This window comes from Elgaria multicarinata, chromosome 10 (assembly GCF_023053635.1).
Source record: "Elgaria multicarinata webbii isolate HBS135686 ecotype San Diego chromosome 10, rElgMul1.1.pri, whole genome shotgun sequence".
Lineage (NCBI taxonomy): Eukaryota > Metazoa > Chordata > Lepidosauria > Squamata > Anguidae > Elgaria > Elgaria multicarinata.
Window position 1 is genome coordinate 25511637 of NC_086180.1, and position 13429 is coordinate 25525065.

Sequence of the window (13429 nt, forward strand, 5' to 3'; positions counted from 1 at the left end):
CATGCTCATTCTTACTGTTTCCTGTTGAGAACTATTGCATTTTAGAGTCTAGATGTATTTATTTATTTATACCACTATCTGACCTTTCACAAGCTATTTGAGATTTTTTTAAAAAACTAAACACTGAAAGAATAGGTGTCATTTCCTAATGTTTCTTTATAAAATACAATCATTCTTTAAAAATAATCTACTGAAACTATATTCAAGCAAAAGAAATAGTTTGGAAAGTTACGAAGTTATTCAGTTCAATAAAATTGTCATCTTCAGAACATTGAAAAGATTTTAATTTCAGGGAGGAAACAAAATATGCAGATGATACACAATTTATTGAATTTGCAAATTCATTCATCAGGTGAAATATTACAGTTCCAACAATTACATATTTGCTTCTCAAGATAGTGGTTTATTTATTAGCAAAAGGAGGAGCTACTACAGTACATTTCTTTGCTCTTTTAAGAGTGAGATAAAACACTACTATTCAACTCCATTAGAACACTACATAGTCCATACTATTTTATCTGGCCAGGTTTTTGAATTGTGGTTACAATACAGTAAAAGTTAAGCACTTTTAATTTCAGCACATGCTTAATTCTTCCTCATTGATATTAATGGGGCTTGAAGGTATTTAACTCTATCTAGTGACAAGATCTTTTAACATATAGAATTTTACAACAATTCTTAACTACTGAAAAATGAAACCCTCTGAGAATGCAGTAATTTGTTTAAATCTCGCCTTGCAACATTATAAACCTACTGGAACCATCCATCTAAACGAATAGTAGTTTAATACACTGCCCTCTGAGGAAGTGAAGGCAAATTGCTTACCTTATAAAATTACAACAAACACTTTCTTCTATCATATAACTTTAATTCAAACTGCAATGAAACTTAGGCCCCTCCTTGCATGACATTTCCATCATAAGAGCTGCTATACCACAGCACCTTCCCTCATCGCAAAGATAACATGAAAAGACCTGACCCATAATGGAGAAGCATACACTGTGGCATTTGGGTAATACTGGTGCAGTGAGAAACAGCAGTGTGGGCTGGGGTTCTGACAGTAATTTCTTAGAGCAGGAAGGAGCTTAACTATAGTGAGAAACAAACCTTAAGACATGCTACCATAGTGAAGTTGGAATGCAGAATTAATTTCAGTGCTGACCGTACAAGTATATGAGCCAATTTTACTTCTCTACCAAGAATTAAAAGGGAGTGGGCACTCAAAACTGAAATGTTTCCCCCTCTCTGTCTAAAAATCAATGTTACCATTCCAATTTGAATTCATCAGGCATTCACTGAAGAAAGCCCCCAAACCATACAGAAGTTACATTACATGTAGAGCAGGGTAGATTTGAGACTAGCAGGCAAGATTGTAACAAATTAAACCTAAAGGTGATAATTAAATTTCCTTTACCCGCAGAATACAAAGTTACCTTCTTGCAAATATTGAATAAAAATATTAAAAATGGCAAATAAATATCAGCTTCCTTGGGAAACATAAAGACATCCTCAACTGCACTTTTGCTTACTAAAAATCAAGTATTTTATCAGTAAATCTACAATCCAGATCTGGCAATGCAAGTCCACTGCTTGGAATCAACAGACAAGCTACACACTACCCCATTAAAAAACTCCACACCACAAGCACAGTATACATCCATTTTTATTCATCCAGCTTTCACCCCATGGCTTCTGTGAACCTTTTGTACAAATAAAACTTCTGCTTGGACTTAGCAACTATCTAAGCCATCATCTTGAACCATTTCTGACTCTTGCAGATTGCATCTGGAGGCATCAGTTGTCTCATTTAGTGGTTTGGCTCCTTTTCGTTGTGGCAAGACAGTGAAGAATGCTTCTTCCCAGTCTCTCTTTTCCAAGTATGCAAGAATGATTTCAAACACTGCAACCAAAAGAAGAACACATGTCTTTTAAAAAAACACCATAGGAATGTTTGACAGAAACAAAAACTGATTTCAGTTATGAAAGAACGGAAGAACTTGAAGTGCTCTGCTGGATCAGACCGAGGGTCCATCTAGCCCAGGACTCTGTTCACACAGTGGCCAACCAGCTGTCGACCAGGGACCAACAAAACAGGACATAGTGCAACAGCACCCTTCCACCCATGTTCCCCAGCAACTGGCACACACAGGCTTACTGCCTCAGATACTGGAGGTAGAACATAACCAACAGGGCTAGTAGCCATCGATAGCCTTCTCCTCCAGGAATTTATCCAACCCCCTTTTAAAGCCATCCAAACTGGTGGCCATTACTACATCTTGTGGTAGGGAGTTCCATAATTTAACTTTGCGCTGTGTGAAGAAGTACTTCCTTTTATTTGTCCTGAATCTCGCACCAATCACCTTCATGGGATGACCCCGAGTTCTAGTATTTTGAGAGGGAGAAAAATGTCTCTATATCCACATGCTCCATACCATTCATAATTTTGTACACCTCTATCATGTCTCCCTTTAGCCTCCTTTTTCCCAAGCACCAAAAGATTTAGTTATTATAACTTCAGGAATATCCACAAAGATCATTAACCATACACAGCAAGATTCAACAACTAAAGCAATGCATTCTCAAATTAATATCTGATGTATGGCATATCTGGTCACTGTTAACACAAGAGGTCAGCATGAGGCTGCTGTAGGAAGTAACTACCAGGTTTTCCCTAATATTTCTTAACTGTGCTGAATTCTATAACTTGACAGAGCATTTAAAATGACATTTCCATGAATAGACAATTAATTCATATTTAAAAGTATACATATTCTTCCTAGAGAGAGAGAAGGGGAAAAATAGATACCAACAATACTAAACTCATAGGGACAAGTTCAATACAACTAAGGGGGGGGGGGAATTAATAGATAAGACATTAATTTTTTTTTAAAAAAATATTATCTAATGGTTTATTTATAGAAATGGTAACTAGGCACTGGGGAGAGCAACCCTATGGTCCCTAGACAGCATTTGGGGGCCAAAGGATATTTCAGATTCCTGGATCCGAGGTTGGAGACAGTACTCTGATCTCAGAGCCTGGAATCTGCACTTCCTCTTGCTTGCAGGCAGCACGGAAAGAACACGCCAGCTGCCTCTCTAAAGTTGCAAAAGCAAACGTGGAGAGGAGGTAAAGGGGGCGTTCCAGTGTGATGGGAGAGCACTGGAGAGGCTGGGTTATACTGTATCCCCACAAGCCTTTCTCCAATGTACCCCAGCTAGATAAGCAGAAAAGCCCACCTAGCTAAAATACTTAGCGGGAGGAGCAGAGAGGCAAAGATCGCATCCGCTGCTCTTTTGCTATGCATTGGATGGCCGTAAGCTTTTGAGTTTGGAGGCATATGACCATCCAGATAGGATATGTTAATTAGAACTCTAATCAGTTAAGACATAATAACTAAAATTAACTAGTGAAAAAAGTGTAATATAGTGGTGTGCATTGCACATCTGATTTATTATTATATGTAGTATTATTGAAATCCAGTTAACGGAAAATGTAACTTGTTATCAAAATAGTATACATCACAGGTAGTGAAGATATTTGCTTCTGATATTTATGAACACAAGTCTAGAGGTTAACTTGCAAAACTGAGATCCAAATGTCCAGATATTACTGAGAATTGTCACTTATAAATCACAACATATCCATCACACATAGTAGTGTTACTTTTAGCAACTGAAATAGGACGCTACTGTATTTACTATGAAGTGATTCAGAAGATTCAAGAATATATGGATGGTAAGTCAAAAATACATCTGGCATAATGATGGAAGAATTGTAGTTTCCCCAATTAAATGCCACAACCATAGGCACAAATGCACCAAGGTCCTGCCACAAACCTGCTAGTTTAAAAGGGAGTAAGTGAATAAAAACCAAGAGTCATGTATGGTGACCTGTGTATGTGTGTCATGTGCTTATTCTGCAACATTTATTATTTTCAACTTCATCCTTTACCATGATTGACTGCCAAGACCTTCCTGCTGTTCATTTTCACAAAGATTCCCAGAGGAAGCTGTGCATGACTTATATCCTGTTCTTGTGCTCTTTTGTATGTTATTCCCTGTAAGTAAGACACAGAAAAAGTAACCAGCTCATTGATGATGAGATTTATATGCTGTCAGAGAGTTTCAGAGAAATGTATGAGTTCTTACTGACTACTCCCTATTCTTTTATAGCATTTCATTCATATAAAAACCATAATGCATGACTTAAAAGAAGTTTTCATACTGCTTATGGACCATTATGGTCCTCTGGGGTGAACTTATTTCAGTCAGCTAAAACTAGGCTGACATCAGTTTCCCAGAGGACCTTTTCTTCTGTTGCCCCCAGATTGTGGAATGGCCTGATGGAGAAGATTCGTAAAATTAATTCTCTGTGTGATTTTAAGGCAGCTTTAAAGACTAACCTTTTCCGGCAGGCCTATCCAGATCAAAGTAAAATCAAGAATTTTAAAGATGTATTCATTCCTGTTGTAATGTTGTTCCCTGCCTCGATCCAAAGGGAGAGGCGGGTAAGAAATAAATAATTATATTATTATTATTATTATATTTATACCTGATTTCAATTATTAAAATTAAAATGTTTTCTAACTGTAACCTAAAAGGCTGAAAAGAGGCTGAACCTTTACTTTGTGCCTTATTCGTGTGATCAAGTAAATAACTTGAAGTAGTCCTCAATTTCTTTTACAATATGAACTTACTTGTCCACCAAACTAGCATGAGCCAAAAGAACTCAGAGACTATATAGAGTACTAACAAATTCTTCTTTGCCTGTTAAACATGTTTTTTCCTGAATATATTCTGTGTGCATGCTAATAAATTGTGTGACCCAACACATTTTATGCTGCCTTCTAATTTCTGCCTCCCTCATTAATGTTTCTAAATCATAATAAATATGTAGAATCAGCTACTCATACAGAAAAAAGAAAGGAAAAATAAAAACAAAACAAAAGAATAATTATTAAACATGCATACAATAGGAAAAAACAATCCTGGTAAGGTTAAGAAGATGTTGCCCTCATCTATGCCTGGGGAGCAGGCCATTGGGAACCCTATGCAAGCCACTCAGCTTTCTAAAGGAAGAGGAGGAGGTGGATGGATGATAATAATAAACATACCAACCATTCAACAACTCGCCCTGTTTGCACAGTCTAAACATTTTCTCTTAAGCTTGTGTCCAGCTTGTCTACTTATGTTATAAACACTTTGAGCAGGGACTACATTACTGAGGAGTCTACTTTTGGTTAGTTACTATCAATACTACAATAAACATAATTAAAAATAACAGAATCACAGAGGATGATCTGTTAATAGCTCTGGCATCCACAGATACATTGCTGGCACTGTGATCATACTGCAGTTTGAGCAGTGAATACAGAATTTTCAAGTTCATGGTGTTGGAGGGGAAAACAAAAGCCATCACTGAAAAGTGTATACTCCTCTCAAACTTTTTTGTGAGCCCCTTTGCACAGCTAAACACATACCATACTTTATTATATACCAGTCTGGCATTTCACCACCTCTGCTTTCCCAATATTTCCTGTTTTTCTCTTCTCTCGAAAAGGATTTCTCTGGCAACTAAAGTTTGACAGCAACTTCTTCTCTTTTTCCTCCTCCTACACCATGTGGCAGGGAGGTGTGTACCTGTCTCTTTCAGTTTATCTACCTTCAGCTTGATCTCTCTGCTTCTCCAAATATAATCACTGCCATAAAAAAATCCATTCCAAGACAGCAGGCTGAAGTGTTTCGTTACTGAATAAGCCAAAAGAGGGCAGAAGCAAGCTCCTGCAGAGTCTCAAAAGAGCCTTGAAATAATGTTTGCCACTTAGCTTCAAAGCATTCAATGAACGAATTGTCACAGAAATAAGTGATCAATTGCTTTAGTAGATGTTATTACAGATATCTAGGAAAGCACCTACCTGCCTGTCTGATATAATGAAATTACAATGCAAAATATAACTGTTTAAAATAATCAGGTTCCATACAATTCTATGTATGCTTACTTAAAAGTAAGTCTCTCTCAGTTCAATGGGATTTCCCCAAGTAAGTAGGCATATGATTGCAGCCATTAATGATCTACCTTATGATGATTATGATCCACCAAGCCTCCAATGACATAGGCTTTGGACTCATCAAGTTCATTCAGGACATCAGGAGAGTCTGATGTAAGGTACACAAGGTCTTCCTTCTTCATCAGTTCACTATAATGCTCTGATTTAATGTGGATATCCTTCAAGACATAATTACATACAAAAATATTAATGGGATTATCTATACGACTACAAAGAGTTTAAACTGGCTTAAGTGTGTATTTCATGCCTGCATTGATTCTTATCTAAGACCTGAACTGAAGTTAACTAATAAGTGCAGGCTAAAGTACCAATAAAATAGTGTAACTACATTCGTACTGATACCTTGGGGAGCATTTCTGCACAACATTCAGTTTTGATATAATTATTTTTTACTCAGAGGACCAGAATTAAATTACAGATACAGTTACAAACAATAGCTACATTTGAGATTGTTAAAAAAAATACACCTGCCACATATCAGCACACATAGCAATAGCAATGTTGCAAAGATTGTTGTAAGAGGCTTCGCTGGTCAAAGCTGGCTAGAAAGGAGGAGCTATCCTGTTACTTTCTAAGATTATTTATCAAGCTTGTATATGGCCCTTCCTCTAGAACAGCCTTCCTCAACCTGGGGCGCTCCAGATGTGTTGGACTACAACTCCCAGAATGCCCCAGCCAGCTCTGCTGGCTGGAGCATTCTGGGAGGTGCAGTCCAACACATCTGGAGCGCCCCAGGTTGAGAAAGGCTGCTCTAGAAGAACATGAAATGGAATACATGGCTCTATCCCATTTAATCCTTCCAATCACCTGAGCATCACTTATCCAAGGCTACCCAGTTAAACTTCATAGCTGAGTAGGGATCTGAATACATCTCTCATCAATCCAAGTTGAACTTATCTATCCACTATATCATACTGGCACTATTCAGGAGACTAGATGGAAAGACAAAAGCCAATCTGTCTGTCTCAAAACGAATCTGTAGAACACAACATGTTAAGCAGTTCAAGAAACCTATCCCAACTAGTCTGAAATTGTAGTAGCAAACTTGGTTGAAGACTATCTTTCAAAACAGCAGCATTTTTTGAAGCTGTAATTTAAAAAACTGCAACAAGATCCTTCTGTAAATAATCTCACTTAATCACTTAATTAAGTGATTAAGGATCACTTAATCGCATTCACCTTGGAATCACAATACTCTTTTCTTCTTTAAGTGATCCAGACAAACCCAGACATACATAAAGTGATCTTCTCACCCAGCAGACAGTTACCAGATCCTAGCTGACTGAGGTCAAAGTAGGAGGTAAAGAGTTTACCAAAACTACCTGATACATCAGCAGTAGGTGGCTGGCGTTATTAAAGAGACTCCACAATTTTTGTGTCAAAAATGAAATAACTGTTACCATGGCAATAGTTAGTCAAACTAAATATTTAAATTGCTACTACCTTCCAATTTACCCATCCTTTGTCAGATTCATTCATGTTGTCCTTCAGCTGGCCTCCATGGCTGGTCAAGTAAAACTGTAGAAGACATAAAATTAATAGTGCTCAATTGCTAACATCTAATACCTGATTAGATACTCACTCTTCCAGACAATTTATACAAACAAATACTCTTTTAAAGGTGTTAGCAATTGTGTTTTCATTATTCTAGTTAATATCACACACAGTGATTGCTTAGAATCAGAAGCTCAAACAGATTTTATAAATTAGAGGTATTTTTGCCCAAGATACTCTGCAGGGGAAAAAATGTTCATAGTACTCTAAAATATTAATAGCATAAAAAGATGATAGTTACATTTTGGCATACATGGACACTGCTATTGTTATCTTTCTAGATACAAATGTTAACATGTTTAATCCAAATGTTGTGAGGATAGAAATGGAGAGGAGGAGGATTATCTACGTCGCCTTGGGTTCCTTGTAGGACAAAAGGTGGAATATAAATGCAATAATAAAATAAAATAAATTATAAAAATGTGATAAAAAATCACTAAGTCAAACTATGTCCATATTGGCTATTAAGATTGTATTTTCATTTTAGCAAGGATTGGCCTTTCTCATTTTATGTATACCAGTAAACAATCAGAGAACAAGAACTGGAAAACTATTTGACCAGACGTACCTGTACAGGATGGAGTGCTTTGCGATTTTCTGCATAACATCTCTGAATTTGCTTGTGAAGTTTCTTGACATCCTGTATACAACACAATTTGTTTTTATATTGTCCTTCAGAGAAAGCACCTTAAAATGCTTTAACGAAGAGATTCAGAGAGACGCTAAAGAGAGAGAAAGGAAACTTTTAACCAATGAAGGTTATTTCTGAATAGTACATTTATTTTTGGGAGAGATATGTTAAGTTACTATAGGAAACTATGTAAACATTACATTATAAAGGCTTTCCACCTCCATCTCCACAAAGATCTCATTTATCCAGTATTCATAAATCATATTAAAAAAATCATAATTAAAACAAGTTCAACCTAATCTACAAGCCATTTCAAAAGAAATATCTAGGCTCAAATCCAATGCATTATTACTTGAGAATAAGCTCCACTGAGTGTGTACAGGATGGCAACCCTGGAGGGGTGTAGCGTAGTGGTAAAGTGCATACTTTGCATGCAGAAGGTCCCGGGTTTGATCTCTGCCACTGCCAGGTAGGCTAGGAAAGACTCCTGCCTGAAACCCTGGAGAGCTTCTGCCATTCAGAATAGTCAATACTGAGCTAGATGAACCAAAGGTCTGAGTTAGTATAAGGCACCTTCGTATGTTCTATAATTCGATGCATAATTCCTTATAGCATTATAATATCTTTACCTCATATTTTCAAATTGTTTTTATTATTAAATGCAGTAAAATTATGCAAGAATGGAAAATTCCATTCCTAGAATAAGCTACTTAAACAATCCTAAAAACGTATTTAGGATAGCACGAGGAAAACTTCCCCAAGCCAACTGGATATAAGTGGTGTGCGCTAAGTATCAGCATTTTATGTTACCTAAAATGAAAGGATTCTATATTTTAACCTTATTTTGTTGTCTTATAGCATAGCATTCAGATAGATATTGTACCATTAGCAGAAGCTGAATAATCACTTCCTGAAAACGTTTTATATGAATTATGTTGATTCAATATTACTTTTTTGTTTATATTTTGCTAATCTGCAAAAATAACCAAAATGAAGCACCTGAATAAATTGCTTCTAAACATACTACTTCCACTTACCTTTAACTCCATTAAATTGTCAAAACTGCAGTCTATAATAAGGCGAAGTGTACTAGGAACAACATTCCTACGCATGCGCTTCCTGACACTTTCTTCGTTGTTTGCTTCCAACTGAGACTGGCGTTCCAGTTTTCTCTTCAAGCGCTTTTCTTTACGTTTCTGCCTGAAAGATTGATTTTTTTTAATGGCATTATATAGAGATACAGTACAAAACTGTATTAATAGAGATGGCAATAAATACAAACACAGTAGCTAGTTTAAAAGTTTTCCAAAAAAAAGGTGGAGATGTGAAATTTTCCACCCTGCCCCACATCCTAAGCTTTGGAAAGCTATATTGGTTATTTACTGGGAAAAAGATGTAGGAGTGGTCCATCTCTGATCACAACATTCCCCTTCTACCAGGACAATTGGGAGTTTAAATGTAGTCTCTTTCAGCTCTCTGTCTTGTCCATGTATACAATTCAGGTTCACGATGTTTCAGAAGTGCTTATTTGTGCATTTTTATACGGGGAACACAAACCAGCTGTCTGGCAAGTATGCTGTTAAATTTGCCGATCAGCAGTTGAGGAGCAAGCACAATCTTAAAAAGAAAATTACGGTGGCTGAGGAACCTGGTTTTATCAAGGCAACAGCAAAAGCCAAGGGTGAAGGAAATACAGTCTTCTCACCAGCTCCATTTACCTTCCCCAGCTCTCATAATTACTTCCTATAAACAACTCACAATAGATTAAGTCCCAAAATTCAGTTTAAATTATGAAGTGGATGTATGCTTGACCCCCATTTAAATTATGATATGGATGTACAAATCTTCCCTGTTCCAGTTACAAGTGAATTCAAAATTTTGTAGACCCTCAAAGACAATGCTGGGGGCAGAGAGAGGGGAGGGACTATTTATGAATACAATTACCATTTCAGGTGATGGAAATTTGTCTTTTCAGTACACCTGTAAACTTTCCAACAACGTATGCACACATGGTGAAGAAGTCACTATTATAATATAGCTATTCTATCAGCTATAAGAGTTATTCTCCCTTTGCAAGAGAGGAAGTGTAATTTTACTGTATCTTCCACAAACACTGCCTACTGCAGGGATAAGCAAAAGGTGGATCTCCAAATGTTTTCGACTTCAACTCCTAGAAGTCCCAGCCAGCATGGTCATGGATCAGGAACGCTACTAGTTGAAGTCTATATAGATGTCTGTTTTCTGCTCATTCCTGGCCTATTGCACACATGGGTGGCCTATGGGTTACATGTGATATTCAGAGGCTTTTGGTGTGCCCCATGTGGGTACCCAAGCCACTGCTGTATTTCACCACCACCTCTGCCAAATTCTTCGCAAAATGTATTCCTACTAGTAATTTTGGGGGCTGGAGTGGAGAGTGATTGTGATGGGGAGGACGGTGTACAGGAAAGGCCATCTGAGCATTCTGTTCTCATGAGACTAGCACTCCCCACAGCCCACCAAATAGCTATTTTGAGGGCTGGAAAGTATGATTTAAATGAGGATAACGGTGCAAGCTCTCTTCCAGTGCTCCCCTTGAACATTTATGTGTGACTGTATGTGTGCATGTGAGAATGGGAAAGTTGTGTGTTTGTGTATGTGTGCATGTATAGGATTGTGTGGGGAGTGTATGTGAGAATATATATGAATGGGGAGAAGGGTGTGTGTTTGTGGGTGGGGGTTGAAGAGGATGCCAACCCCAAGCCCTGCCCCACAGCTGGCATCGGCCGCATCCACTGGCAGACCCAGCCCACTGCCACATGCTACCCTAAGGAGCAAAAAGACTGCCCACCCTGGGCCTATTGTAATGAAAACACTTCTCAAGGAGAAAGTATGTTACCAATAGAGAGTTGCACTTGTACTTATTCCTTCCATTGTCTTGCTTTGGCTAAAAGAAAAGTTTCATAAAGTAATGGTACACAGAGGAGATGGGTGAAGGGTTTGGAGAGAAGACCACTTAAAAGTTAAGGACCCCATTGCAACTGTGTTAGGTTGTGGAGTAGAATTACCAAGGTCATGAAGAATATTTGCATGATTTTCTTCTTCCATGTCTGAATGGTGATAAACAAGTTTAGAAAATATATTAAAAATATAGAAAACCTACTAAATTCCGAGTCTCATCTTTTACTAGGAACCACTAGTTGGGGAGACCACTTGCACACTGTAATTTTTGTGAACCGCCCAGAGAGCTTTGGCTATTGGAAGGTACAGAAATACAATAAAGAAACAAATAAATCAATGTCAAATAGGCATGATCATAGATAGTGCAGAAGCTTTTTAGCATTTTTTTTTTTAATCCTGGAGGTTCAAAAAGGCCGTGTTGAAATAAACTAAAGTTCTCCCTAAAATATTTGTTCACTTCTCCCCAATGTGATGAGAACAGAGGAGAGGGAAGGAGGGAGAACATGCAATCCCAGTGTCTGAACTCTTCCTTGTTGGTAACCTGAGGCTGGGGAGGGAGCATAACTTGAACCTGCCCAGAATTACCACCACACAAAACCCACCCTTATAGCAAGAAGCAAAGCCTTACTTGCGCAAGTCTCTTTGTTCTTCCCATTTTTTCTGTTTCATTAGCTTCTTTCTTTGCCTCTTTGACATAGCTTCAATATTTTCCATTTTTTCCAATGGTGACTCTTGATTTTCCGTTGGATCAATGTTGCATTTCACAGTTTCTTCCGCTTCTGTAACCTTGGTTGCCACAAGGTTTTCTGGTGGCATTCCTGATGACATGAGCTTTCTACTTATCTTACTAGGTTCTTCTCTGAAGTTGCTATAAATGGTGGGATCAATATTTTGTACAACGTCTATCTCCAACACTGTCTACAAAATAGAATATTTAACATTATTAAGGAAAATGTGATGGAAAATTAACTGCAATTGAAACACAATCTCAGGCAACTGATCGCCAGGAAATACAGAACACTGATATTTAGGAATGTAAAGTATTTTACCCACCTCAAGACTTATTTTTGTACTACTTTCTTTAAAGTGAGGATGCACAATCTATGGCCTCCAAGGTCTAAACTAAGCCCATCCACAGGTACCCCAATCCCCCGGCAAATTACATCCCACAGCAATCTTGATAGCAGCAGTGAAGAAAGCACTATCTGACTCAGTATCACTGGTGTGCGTGTGTGGATGCATGCATGTGTGGCCCCCAAACCCTGAATCAGCATAACATGTGACTCTCAGGGCAAAGAAACATTGTACATCCCTGCTTTAATGTATAGGTTCAGAAGGACAAAATAATAACAACATTAGTATATTTCTAGAATTAATAGGGTATAATGGCAAGTCAGCAAGAACAGTTTGTACAAGTTCAAGAACTGAGGCAATTGATTTGCTACTTGAAATAAACCAAATTATGAGATGTCATGAGCTGGAAGACAACTTGGGGAAGTATCTAAGATTATATGCATTGGTACATTGCACCTTCTTCTGTATTTTAGTCCACAACTCGCTTTATCAGCAGGTTTCATTGATTTCAATGGAGTCTAGTCATGTCCATTGGCCTTCACAGCTGCTATTATACATCCTGTTCTAGACGTTCTTCTTGCAGCTGATAAATTAGCCTCCAGTTTAGGAAAGATTCTGTCATGCAATACATCTGTCAAACGTCGAAAAGAGCAATCCTATGTATGTTTATACAGAAAAAAGTCCTACAACTCCCAGCATTCAGGGTGGGGGATGCTGGGAGTCGTAGGGCTGCTTTCCCCCCATCTCAACCTGCATAAGATTGCGTCCTGGAGTGCCACAGGACACTTGGCTGTTCGTGCGGCAGGATTTATGTCTGGCTGCATTCATTTTTAAAGCTGCACACTTTTAATATGGACTTGGCAACACTATCCCTTTGCCACAACTACCTCAGAATCTCCCAAAACGCTTCAGGGAATTCAACCCAACACCACCCCTCAGCCGTCCCAGGAGAGGAAGGCGCGTCTGACTGGATTCTGGCCGAAGGCGGAGGACCGGGGCTAAGAAAGACAGTTTCCCGCGTAAACCAAAGCAAGGCGCAAAGCCCTCCCCAGCCCCGCCCTCACCTACCTATCCCCCCCCCGCGCGCACACGAACACACCAACTGCCACCAACGAACCCCCGGCAGTCGCGCGAGCCCTCGTCCCCGCAAGCGTCACTGGCT

At 38.4% G+C, this 13429-nt stretch overlaps 1 protein-coding gene across 3 annotated transcripts; it reads right to left on the minus strand.

Moving 5' to 3' along the window:
• Nucleotides 1-266: 266 nt before the first annotated feature.
• Nucleotides 267-13420, minus strand: TRMT10A (tRNA methyltransferase 10A). Of its 3 annotated transcripts, none has more exons than XM_063135943.1 (8): nt 13385-13420; nt 11822-12107; nt 9291-9453; nt 8191-8262; nt 7512-7586; nt 6077-6226; nt 3953-4058; nt 267-1900 (listed from the first exon to the last, which is right to left on the minus strand). In XM_063135943.1, exons 2-8 carry the CDS (start codon nt 12019-12021, stop codon nt 1731-1733), a joined length of 936 nt encoding a protein of 311 aa, XP_062992013.1. In that variant the 5' UTR covers nt 12022-12107; nt 13385-13420; the 3' UTR covers nt 267-1730. The 3 variants fall into 3 exon arrangements, with proteins under 3 accessions (XP_062992013.1, XP_062992014.1, XP_062992012.1); XM_063135944.1 differs by lacking the exon at nt 13385-13420 and adding an exon at nt 13336-13350 and having other exon boundaries at nt 11822-12111; XM_063135942.1 differs by lacking the exon at nt 13385-13420 and adding an exon at nt 12247-12262 and having other exon boundaries at nt 11822-12111.
• Nucleotides 13421-13429: the final 9 nt, after the last annotated feature.

What these genes read in the sequence shown, in the direction of transcription:
- TRMT10A (XM_063135943.1), bottom strand. Translation starts at nt 12,021, where the DNA reads ATGTCATCAGGAATGCCACCAGAAAACCTTGTGGCAACCAAGGTTACA. An exon ending in GAACAAAGAGACTTGCGCAA is followed by an intron (nt 9,454 to 11,821) that starts GTAAGGCTTTGC and finishes TCAATCTTTCAG; the next exon opens with GCAGAAACGTAAAGAAAAGC. An exon ending in AAGGATGGGTAAATTGGAAG is followed by an intron (nt 6,227 to 7,511) that starts GTAGTAGCAATT and finishes TATGTCTTGAAG; the next exon opens with GATATCCACATTAAATCAGA.